The 11,942-nt window shown below is 34.1% G+C and overlaps 2 protein-coding genes across 2 annotated transcripts in view; both read right to left on the bottom strand.

Annotated features, from left to right (window-relative positions):
* Positions 1–1,468: 1,468 nt before the first annotated feature.
* Positions 1,469–6,585, bottom strand: LOC132174684 (trehalase-like). The gene is made up of 11 exons (XM_059586324.1): positions 5,774–6,585; positions 5,161–5,280; positions 4,457–4,572; positions 4,213–4,313; positions 3,998–4,107; positions 3,269–3,341; positions 3,020–3,184; positions 2,847–2,934; positions 2,108–2,207; positions 1,776–1,989; positions 1,469–1,690 (listed from the first exon to the last, which is right to left on the bottom strand). Exons 1-11 carry the CDS (start codon positions 6,382–6,384, stop codon positions 1,607–1,609), a joined length of 1,782 nt encoding a protein of 593 aa, XP_059442307.1. The 5' UTR covers positions 6,385–6,585; the 3' UTR covers positions 1,469–1,606.
* A 1,714-nt stretch (positions 6,586–8,299) lies between these two features.
* Positions 8,300–11,942, bottom strand: part of LOC132174685 (probable trehalase) — a 9,123-nt gene continuing 5,480 nt past the window's right edge. The window contains 6 exon segments of the mRNA XM_059586325.1: positions 8,300–8,733; positions 8,865–9,078; positions 9,215–9,314; positions 10,348–10,435; positions 10,520–10,684; positions 10,769–10,841. Coding sequence (XP_059442308.1) covers positions 8,650–8,733; positions 8,865–9,078; positions 9,215–9,314; positions 10,348–10,435; positions 10,520–10,684; positions 10,769–10,841 — 724 coding nt within the window. The 3' untranslated portion in view covers positions 8,300–8,649.

Genomic DNA, 11,942 nt, shown 5'->3' with positions numbered 1-11,942 from the left:
ATTTTTAAAAAAACTTGCTTTCAAATTTTATAAAAAAATTAGAGGTATAAACGTCATTGTCTCACTTTTATTGTTTAAAATCTAACGGATGAGTTCAAATTAACTGCATTTGAAAGTTTATGGGTTCAAATTGAGAGGTTTTGAAGTTCAGGGGCTTGTCAAATCACGTGGTAATTCAGAGGTCTAAAGTGAAGTTACCCCTAAAAACTACTATTTAAAAATAGGAAATATATATATATATATATATATATATATATATATAAAAAGGCCCCCCAAACTACCATCCATTTGCAATAGAGCCCCCAATGTTCGAAAGGTATTAAAGTAGCCTCCCAAACTTTCAAATTGTATAAAAAATGCCACTTATTTTTTATATTCCTATAATACCCCTATTCTTTTAACAACTAAAATAATTGTAAAAAAAAAAAAAAAAAAAACCCAAACAATTTTTTTTTTAAAAAAAACAATGGGCGAATAAATACAAAAAAGAAAAAAGAAAAATTGGAATAAATAAATAATTAGTTATTGTAGTTTGCCTAAATTACAAATTGTTTTGCCGTATTAAAGTAAAATCAAAGGTACAGTTCTTGAGATATTAAAAAAAAAAAAAAAAAACAATTTAGTGCCTGGAGTCAAATTCTGTTAAAAATTTGTTTTTATTTGCCTATTGGTTTTCTTGTATTTTTAAAAAATTGTTTGTTTGTTTTTTAAAATTGTTTATTATTTTATTTGTTAAAAGAATAAGGGTATTATAGGAATATAAAAAAATAAGTGTCCTTTTTCATACAATTTGGTAGTTTGAGAGGCTACTTTAATACCTTTTAAACATTAGGGGGCTCTATTCTAAACAATTGGTAAAGTTAGTAATTTGAAAGGCTTTTTTATATTTTTTCCTTCAAAAGTATATTTACCTTACATAGTTATATATTACTATTTAAAAATATGTGATTTTTAAAAATGTAATTAAGGGTAAAATCGCATTTTGGTATTTTAAATTGCTATTTTAAAAAAAATGCATTCCCAAAGGTTACAAATCTGTGATTTGATTCAAAATCGATTTTTTTTTTTTTTAGGTGAAATTGTAATGGCAAAAAATCTCAATATAAAAAATAATGTTACACATCATTTTGGCAATTGGGGGATTATTTTTACATTTTTTTTTTTTTTTAGGTATAGCTTTAAAATTTTTTTGGGGTTCTTGAGCAACTCCAATATTGGTCGGAAGATTCTGTAAATCACACCTGTACTTAAAATGTGCAATTAAAAAATAACAATTTTAAATCGTGAGACCTGGATACACAACTTTTAAAATGTAGTTATGCATTTGGTAAAATGGTGATTTGAATCAATTGTTTTGAGATTTTTTTTTCCATTGGTAGTGGGTTGAATTTGGAATTGATGAATAAGTTTTGAGATTTTTATTCTGTCTCCTCATTAGCATAATAGCATATATGTGTTGAATTCAAGATTAAGAAATAAAATCACTGTAATTTATTGCCATGTTTTTTATTTACTGGCTAGCTTGCTGCAAGGAATAGCCTTGTTATTAAAAATATGCTAGTGAGGCAAATAGCAATATGTCTATGCATTGCAAGCTCCAAGATCATTAGCAATGAATTGTTCGGTCTTGAGGCCATCCAAACTCCTCCAGAAAAGCCAAAACAACTCCATTTGACCAACCAAAACCAGTCTGCAATGCAACAATAGCCAAGAAACATTTAGATCAGAAGGAAGAAAAATGAGATAAACCATTTCTTTTGTAACAAAATGAATACCTGGGGTACGTATTCACCACCACCTCCAAATTCTCCACACTTTGTCACATCATGTTTTTCATGCATTGTGCCTGTTTTCTTATATGCAGCATAGTTGGTTCTGATCCACCTCACAGCAATGTCTTCAGCCAAAGACCTTGCTTCTTTTGATCCAGATCTAGCTAGACCTTCAACTATCATGTGTTGAAGCGGGGCCCAACCATTTGGAAAGTCCCTATTGTACAAGTTGTATATGGTCATTTATTACTAAATTTTCTCTCTTCACTTCCAACGAATAGAAATCTTTTCCCACATAAAGATTCAGTGAGGATGAATTTTAAAATGGCACTAACCATTGTTGTCCTGAATTTTTCAAAGAAGATGCAATCCCAAAAGCACCAAGCAGTCCAGAACTTTGGAAGCCTCGCAAGACTTTCTCCACCACAGAAGGATCTTCAAACATGTAAACAAGAAAAGATTCTTAGTATTAATCAATGTGCAACAAAAAATAGTACAAGAAATTCAGAGTTTGAAATGAACATATATTTATATCCAAGGGGGTTCAAATTATCCATTCATGGTGCCCTATCAATTGTATATGAACCAAAGAGATCTGTGCTATTCAGCTAATAACAGAACCTGACACACTCATAAATTCACATACCAATATTAACTTAGAGCAAAATACGTTGTCCACGTCCATGGTTTGTTGAAGTCACTAATAATTAGAACTGTGACTTGAAATCTAAAGGTTTTGTAAAGCGCTTTTATTTGGTTGGACATTATGTCACTTTCAAAAAAAAAAAAAAACCTTCTTCAACTTATCAGGAGTTCTAGACTTATGAATGGGCTCATCCTAATTTAGACCAAGATAGGAGCAAACTTAACTCCAAAAAGAAGATTCAGATTATCAATTATGAACATGAACCCCCATTTGGACTGAGACAGCTGAGCTTGTATGGAGCTCAAGCTTGCATTATAAAAGTTCAATCAGGTCCGCAACCCAAGCCTGATTAGCCACTCTTGAACAGCCAATCATACTATTTGGCACATTTGTAAACCTATTCCAGTTGAACATCAAGAATAACAAACCTGAGTTGAATGACTCAATCCACAAAGGAACAAAATTTGAAGCAAATACATTCTGATTCTGGTGGCTAGCTTCCCATGTTTGAGGTTCCTAAAAGTATCAAAATGAAGAATTAGGAGAAGTGCAGAAGAATCAGAAACTTAAGACACCACGAACTTTTGTATCGAGACTCTACCTCACATGTACTATCATTGAGCCAGTAATCAAGCCATTGTCCCATCTTTGCATTCCAGAAAACAGATTTTATTGCCTTCCGTCTGGCTCGAGAAGCCTTGAAGAAGTTCTCAGCAGTGCTATGATCTCCAGTAACTTTTGCCAAGAAGGCAATGTCTAGTTCCATCTGAATCAAGAAGTAACACAACTCTAGTAATGTTAACAGGTTACTAATTTCGAGGAATCTATTTAAAAGTGTTCTGAGGCAAACCTTGAGTATAAACGCATTTAAATCAACAGGTAAAATTGATGTTGTAGCCAATGTTGTGAAATCCAATGGATTCCTGTGAGAAGAAAATTAAACCCTCACCATTTCATTAAACAATTTGTAAATATCCAAAAGCTCAAATTTGAGAATCTCTAAACATATTTCAAAATTTGGGCAGCGGAACCTAATAGTTATAATATTTCAATCACATAAGACTTGGAAAGACCATGCTTTTGAACTGAGCTCATGAGACTTCGTTTTGCATGCTCATTAATCCTTAGCATTTCGCTCATTCGGTTTTATTGATAAAGAATTTCTGGCTAGAATTCATGCTTATAAGCACTCACCCATAAACCCCATTTTCTTTATCCATTGCTTTCAGAACCTCCCAAATAGACTAACTAATTTGATATGAGGCAACTACTTGAAGGACATCCCACTCTACAATGGCTTATACAGTATATTAAAAGTAGAGAAAATTTCCCCATATTGGAAGGTCATTAGGATACCCAGAATATTAAAGTTTTGGATGCAAACTAATATGAAATTGGCATGAATTTCAAATGTTTAGAAGTTGCGAATTTGCAACAAGCATATTTCATACACTTCTTTAAACTACGGATAACACAGCAATGTAAGATTTAACTTCTTATCAGCATTGATATGGAAAAGGCTATAGTTATCTGGACAGAAGATTGCAAGACATACTAATTCTCAAGAGCAAATTATTACCTCATCCACCTTGTGCTGAAGTCCCAGCCAGATTCAGCAGTTGAAGCCACTTCACGGTAGAAATGCTGTTTTGCAGAAATACTTGAGATATTGGAAGCAGATTCCTTGTCCTGTGAGATAAGAACCAATTAAAGATTACTCCTCCCGCATTCTTCACAATTTATACATACAACATATCTTATGCTAAGGCATTTAAGTTGGAGAGAAGAACACACAATGGTTGAAGATTCAGGCCTTGGCTTGTTCCACATTGCATAATACCGATTTAAAGTGAGATTGGAAGAATGAACATCATGAATAGTGACCTTATGTATTCCTATTGACAGCAGAAAAAGAAGAAGTTAAAAAGTTTAGGCCATGGAAAATAAAGTTAATAAAGAAATTTAAACATAATTCCAATCCGAGCAACAAAGCAAAGGCAATCAACAGAATATCCAAGTAAAATATATCTCATTGTACCTGAATTCCAGAATTGATACTCTTTGATCAGTGCAGGGAGAGATTTTTTAACCAATTCAATATCGCCAGTCCTACTGTATATCTCATGAATCATAGAACTCAGGAGGGGAGGCTGGCTGCAAAAGGTAACCCCAAGTTTCTGGTTTAACTCCACTAGAGAAATTAGAATGCATATGAACTTACGTAAAAGAAATTTGCATAAGTGAGATTTATACAACATAATGTTGGGGAGAAAAAGAAAACTTGGGAATTAGATGATTAAGCCACAAATTTGTATACACATGTTGAAAGCTTTAATGCCCATTTTAAAAGAATGAAAATGTATATGCATCCTTCTATCTATCAATTCAAGACAAGTGGTAGACTGCATTTTATATATCATGAACAGATAGCAAAAACAATTTAAATTTAAGATTCCAACTTTATATTAATGGCCTGCAAAAATTTATATGGCTTATGACCTTATAGCCTGCAGCATATTCAAGTCCTCATTATTAACAATATGACCGCACCACTATTTACGTAATAATGGCTGTGAATGGAACTCATCATGTAAAAGAGCACAAGCCAATGACAATCACCAAAATATTTAGTAAAAGTCAATGAAAATGCCATATTTTCAGGAGGAGGATAATTAAGAATCAGCAACGTGGAATACAGCAGCACACAAACACAACAGAAGCAGAAAATGAAAGAACAATTACCTTCTGTTAGTGTAATAAGCCCTTGCACCATTAAGAACATGACCATATTCTTCTATAAAGTGGATAAGATTAGTCACAATTGCTTTTGCAGTGTCATGCATCTTACTTGCTAGCAAGCCCCTGCACCAAAAATACACATCAATCTTGATCCCATTAAGGGATACTCCACATCGCCCCTTTCTGACCCAACAATTGAATCGAAAATGAAAAAATAACCAGCTAAAGAAAACAAGGTCAAGCGGTTTCTAAATTGGACAGAATCTCAGCCCCCCCTCCCCAAGGAAAAAAATAATAATAAAACAACTCTTCCTTCCAACTGACTATGGGACCAGCATTAACACTTCAAGCAGCTTAATTACACATGAGCTTCAAACAAATGCATTAAACTCCTACACTTGCTATGCATTAGAATCTGACCCAAATACTACAAACCCTGTTTAGGAATTTAATTAAACATGAGCTTCAAACAAGTGCAGAAACTTCTATAATTACCATGCACTAGAATCTGAATCATTTACATAGCAAAAACTCAAGACCCCCACCATTAATCAAGAACATACACAATATATGATCAAACCTGAAAGCAAAATACAAAATGTAACAGAAAACTCACCTAATTACCCAATAAGAATCCCAGTAATAGACCTCTCTAAACCGTGACCCAGGAATTATGACAGGATTGGGCAGAGGAAGCAAAGTATGAAACTCAGGCCGCTTCACGACCTCATCAGAGACTTTCCTGCTCAAATTCTTCCACAAAGCATGCACCTCCAGAGCCCAGGCTCTCACCTCCTTACTCTTCACCTTTGGCAAGAACCCCTCCGGCTCCGGCAAAAAATCCACTGGCACAGCGCGCACCATATCATCCCCTGCACCCTCGAAGTACTCCTCTATATACCCATTTAACTCCTTAACCGATACCGAACCGTTTGAAGACTTCGGAAGCTTATCAAAAGCCTCCTGAGTCTTTGACAACTCGAACTTCAGTGACAGATCAACATAAAGTTTTGGGTCAAATTGTGAATCTCCAAAGGTGCTGAGAGCCGTTTCTTGGACACGTTCGAGGAAGCTGACCAAAGGGGTTGTGGAAACCACAGAGCCTGCACTGTTGGAACTGCAAGATGACAAAGATTCTGCGACATTCATGGTTATTGGCAGCAAGAAAAACGCTGCAAAAGATATCAAACAGAGTTTGCGAAAGCTAAGAGCTTCAAAGCCCATCATGGTTGGAGAAGCCGGAGAGACACTCCTTGGGGATGTACGTGAAAATAGGAGTAGACCTTATACATATATAGTTGATCAAGGGGACAACGACAACGACAAAGCAGGAAAGCCGGCAATTTGGACTGTCAATGTTCTTGCCACCGTTTGCGTCCATCTGCCAGAAAGATTGCTTTCAGCTTAAGGACCAATGGTTCACATTTCTAAGGCATTGACATATGCTTCTCAAGTCTTCATTATGCAAGTCTTTGGTGAAAAAGGATTCTCCGGTTAATTTTCAAATTAACAGGATAATATTCAAGTTAATTATATTAAAGTTTGTTTTTTAAAAAGTGAAAAGATAAAAGTACTTTTTTAACATAACTAACTGAGTATTATCGAGTAATATAATTAATTGGATATTATTCGGTTCAAATGAACTAGAGATGATTTTGTTCTGTCATTTTAAATTCGAGAAATATTAGGCTTACAAACAAATTTTACAGAAAAATTTTTACAAACTGATGTGGCACAAGATGATTGGATATACATAAATTTGTTTTTAAGCCTAGCACTCTTCTTTAAATTCTAATAATTATTTTTAAATTGAATAGTTGGGCATTTTATTAAATAAGTAATTATCATTTTTTTAAATAAAAATATATATATATGATAGATAATGAGTTAATAAATATTCAGTTTAAAAGAGCTAATAAATTTCCATATATAGTTTTAGGATGAGAATAAATCCCTCGTCGAAGATAATTGATAATTCTCTTCCCCTTATTGAAATGGAAATATATATTGCACTCACATACAGCTACTATATGAATAATAATTACATAATCTATTTAATGAGTATACTCAAATACAGCTACTATATGAATAATAACTACATAATCTATTTAATGAGGATTACAAATATAAAGATATTAGCTAGATTCTATTTGTCCAGCTACATTGAACGTAAAACCTATAAAAGGAGAGCATTAGGTAAATGGGACTTGAGTTTTCCAAAAAGCTTAAAAATGGTCATAAAGCACTTTTGGCAAAAGTTTCATTTTTAAGCTTTTGTCCAAAAGCTCTTTTTGACTTAAAATGTCTATTTCTTAAATGCAATCCCAAACAAGCTTTTAAAAGTATTGTTTTATGTTTTTTATGAGTGCTTTGTGTTTTGAGAACAAAAAATAGGAGACAAATAACAAAAATTTTAATTTTTTATTACATTGAGAAATATCCAGTTAATTTTATCGTATAGAGAAGATGTTCTGTTTTTTGTTATATTTTATATAAAAGACTTTTATTTTTTTATTCTTTTTATTTTTTATTATTATTTTGTAAGTAAAAGACTTTTATTCTATTGGATGGTTTGTGTTACAAAAACCTTTCATCACACGCCATGAGGTTACGCCATGAAGCTATATATTCTTTTCTTTCTCTTTTTTTCTTCAAAGCAATGTCATGAAATTATTCTATTGAATGGTTTATTATAAGAAGCTTCCATCATGTAAGAGACATTTATCATGAAATTATTCTATTAAATGGTCAAAGTGTGGCTAGAAGCTTCCATTACATGTCATGAAACCATTTATTCTAGGGGTTTAAGTATTACAAAACCCATTTTATTTAACATTTATTGCATCAAATACTAAATAATTATTATTATTATTATTTTTTATTTCATCTTTTTCACCCATATAACACTCATATGAATTGTTACGGAAATTTATTACCAAAAAAAAAAAAAAAAAAACAGTAAAAACTGTAATTAATATCCCAAATATTGTCCTTTTTTCTTATGTGTCCGTACAATTATTGAACATGAGAAACAAGCCGTGAGAGAGAGAGAGAGGGAGAGAGAGAGAGAGAGAGGGACTCAAAAAGTCCTCAGCCAAAGTGGAATTTAAGTGGTTTAGAATATGAGTAAAGCACATGGAAATGATAAAAAGGAGATAAAGCTTTTTGACTAAATTAAATCAACCTCCTCCATTGACCCACCCACTGGTCAATAACAATGGAGAGTCCACTCTCAACAGTTTTTTTTATTTTTTTTTAAAATTTGGTCCGGAGGAAATTGAGATATAGAAAATCTGTCAGTCTCCTCTGTAGCATATACATACATGTATATATCTTGAATTTCAAGATTATGAAATAAAATAAAGAGTTATTTTATTGTCATGCTTTTTATCTGCTGGCCAGCTTGATGCAAGGAAGAGCCTCGTTATTGAAAATGTGCTAGTGAGGCAATTAGCAATAAGTCTGTCTATGTATATGCAAACTCCAAGATCATTAGCAATGTATTGTTCGGTCTTGAGGCCATCCAAACTCCTCCAAAAAAGCCAAAACAACTCCATTTGACCAGCCAAAACCAGTCTGCAATGCAACAATAACCAAGAAACATTTATATCAGAAGGAAGAAAAATGAGATAAACCATTTCTTTTGTAACAGGAATGTTCATATAGTCGATCAACCATTCTTTCCAGAAAAGTTTAATGAATATTACCTGGGGTACATATTCACCACCACCTCCAAATTCTCCACACTTTGACACATCATATTTTTCATGCATTGTGCCCGTTTTCTTATAGGCATCATAGTTGGTTCTGATCCACCTCGCAGCAATGTCTTCGGCCAATGACCTTGCTTCTTTTGATCCAGATCTAACTAGACCTTCAACTATCATGTGTTGAAGCGGTGCCCAACCATTTGGAAAGTCCCTATTGTACAAGTTGTATAAGGTCATCGACAGCCAAATTAAAGAGAAAATGTTTCCTCTCTCTCTTCATTTCCAATGAATACAAATATTTTCCCACATAAAGATCCGGTGAAGATTAATTTTAAAATGGTACTAACCATTGTTGTCCTGAATTTTTCAAAGAAGTTGCAATCCCAAAATCACCAAGCAGGCCAGAACTTTGGAAGCCTCGCAAGACTTTCTCCACCACAGAAGGATCTTCATATATGTAAACAACACAAGCATTCTTAGTATTCATCAACGTGCAACAAAAAATCGTACAAGCATATGTTGCAAAAGTAATCTGCATTCAAAGTTTGAAATGAAGCTATATATTTCATTTATTTATATTCAAGAAATACGCTGGATGAACACTTCAGAATAATTCTCAGCAGGGGGTTCAAATTATCCTTCCATGATGGCTTATCTATATCAGCAGCTCAGGCCAACACAACCTCATTCTCACTTCCCAGGAAGTATTATTTCTGCTAAATTGTGGAAAGAGTGCACCCTTTTCCTGTCCTTGATTACAGTTACCTCTGTACCATTACTTAGGGATCAATGCTGGTGATGTATTAAACAACTCAACACAAATTGGGATAGACTTTGGAATTTCTAACAGAAAAACAATGCTGCCATTCATATTGTCATCTGTCTGTCAATTGCATATGTTTCAGAAAAACCAAGCTACTCATGAACAGCTCCAGCTTTTGCACATTCACTAGCCTATGCAATCTGACCTGAGCTGAAGTTCTAATCTATTCAGCTAATAACAGAACTTTAAACAACTTGCCAGACCTAACACACTTATAAATTCACATACCAATATTAACTTAAGAGCAAAATACGCTGTCAACAATCATGGTTTGTTGAAGTCACCAATCGAGGCCATAGAAGTAGGAGATCAAAACCGTGACTTGAAATCTAAATGTTTGAAGCGCTATTATATGGTGGGACATTATCTCATTTTCAAAAATAACCATCTTCAACTTATCAGGAGTTCTAGACTTATCACTAGGCTCATCCTTAACTAGACCAAGATACGAGCAAACTAAGCTCCAAAAAGAAGATTCAGCTTATCAACATGAGCCCCATTTGGACCGGGACAGCTCAGCTTGTATGGAGCTCAAGCTTGCATCATAAAAGTTCAACCAGGTCTTCAACCCAAGACTGATTAGCATGCTTGAACAGACAATCACACTATTTGGCCTATTTGTAAACCTAGTCCTGTTGGACATTAAGAGTAACAAACCTGAGTAGAATGTCTCAATCCACAAAGGAATAAAATTTGAAGCGAATACATTCTGATTCTGGTTGTAAGCGTCCCAAGTTTGAGTTTCCTAAAAGAATCAAAATGAAGAATCAGATAACTGCCGAAGAATTAGTAACTTCAAACACCACAAACTTTTGTATCAAGGCTCTACCTCACATGTACCATCATTGAGCCAGTAATCAAGCCATTGTCCCATCTTTTCATTCCAGAAAACAGATTTCATTGCCTTCTGTCTAGCTTGAGAAGCTTTCAAGAAGCTCTCAGCAGTGCTATTATCTCCTGTAAGTTTTGCAAAGAAGGCAATGTCTAGTTCCATCTGAATCAAAAAGTACCAGAACTCTAGTTATGTTAATGGGTTACTAATTTCAAGGATTCTATTTAAAAGTGTTCTGAGACATACCTTGAGTATAAATGCATTTAAATCAACAGGTAAAACTGATGTTGTAGCCAATGTTGTGAAATCCAAGGGATTCCTGTGAGAAGAAAGCTAAACCCTTACCACTTCATTGAACAATTTGTAAATATCCAAAAGCTTGGCCTTTCCAAGCTCTAAGCATATTTCGAAATTTGGGCTGTGGAACCTAATAGTTCTAATATTTGAATCACAAAAGACTTGGAAAGAACATAATTTTCAACTGAGCTCATGAGACTTCGTTTTGCATGCTCATTCATCCTCAGCACTTTCCTCATTCGTGTTTATCAATAAACAATTCCAGGCTAGAATTCAAGCTTATGAACACAAATAGCACTCACCCATGGACCCCTTTTTCTATACTCATTGCCTTCAGAACCTCCCATATAAACTAACTAATTTGATGTGAGGCAACTACTCAACCGCATCCCACTCTATAAAAGATTACACCATATATTAAAGTAGAGAAAATTTACCCCTATTGGAAGGTCATTAGGATACCCAGAGTATTAAAGTTGGCTGCAACTAACTTGAACTTGGCCTGAATTATAGCTGTTTGGAAGTTGCAAATTTGCCCCCCAAAAAAAATCATACACTTCTTCAAATTATACATAACACAACAATGTAAGGTGTAACTCTAACTTACCGGCATTGAAATGGAAAAAAAAAATAGTGATCAGGACAGAGGATTATAAGAGAGACTAATTCTCAAGAGCAAATTATTACCTCATCCACCTTGTGCTGAAATCCCAGCCAGATTCAGCGGTTGAAGCCAGTTCACGGTAGAAATGTTGTTTTGCAGAAATACTTGTGATATTGGAAGCAGATTCCTTGTCCTGTGAGACAAAAACCAGTTAAAGATTACACCTCTCACGTTCTCTACAATATACAAACAACATAACTTCTGCTAAGGAATCTAAGCTAGAGAGAAGGACACACAATGGTTGAAGATTCAGGCCTTGGCTTGTTCCACATTGCATAATATCGATTTAAAGTGTGACTGGATGAATGAACATCATGAATAGTCACCTTATGTATTCCTATTGACAGCAGAAAAAGATGAAGTTAAAAAAATTAGGCCATGGGAAATAAAGCTAAGAAAGAAATTTAAACATAATTCTAATCTGAGCAACAAAGCAAAGGCAATCAAGAGAATATCTAA

The sequence above is a fragment of the Corylus avellana genome, chromosome ca3 (assembly GCF_901000735.1).
Source record: "Corylus avellana chromosome ca3, CavTom2PMs-1.0".
Classification (NCBI taxonomy): domain Eukaryota; kingdom Viridiplantae; phylum Streptophyta; class Magnoliopsida; order Fagales; family Betulaceae; genus Corylus; species Corylus avellana.
Note: the sequence above shows the minus strand (reverse complement) of the source record. Positions and strands in the feature narration are given on the sequence as shown.

Bases quoted from the DNA above. Each gene is read 5' to 3' on its own strand.
- LOC132174684 (XM_059586324.1), bottom strand. From the start codon at position 6,384: ATGATGGGCTTTGAAGCTCTTAGCTTTCGCAAACTCTGTTTGATATCT. The intron at 1,990-2,107 runs GTTAGTGCCATT...CTTGTACAATAG, and splicing joins AAAAATTCAGGACAACAATG to GGACTTTCCAAATGGTTGGG. The intron at 1,691-1,775 runs GTATTCATTTTG...GTTGCATTGCAG, and splicing joins GTGGTGAATACGTACCCCAG to ACTGGTTTTGGTTGGTCAAA.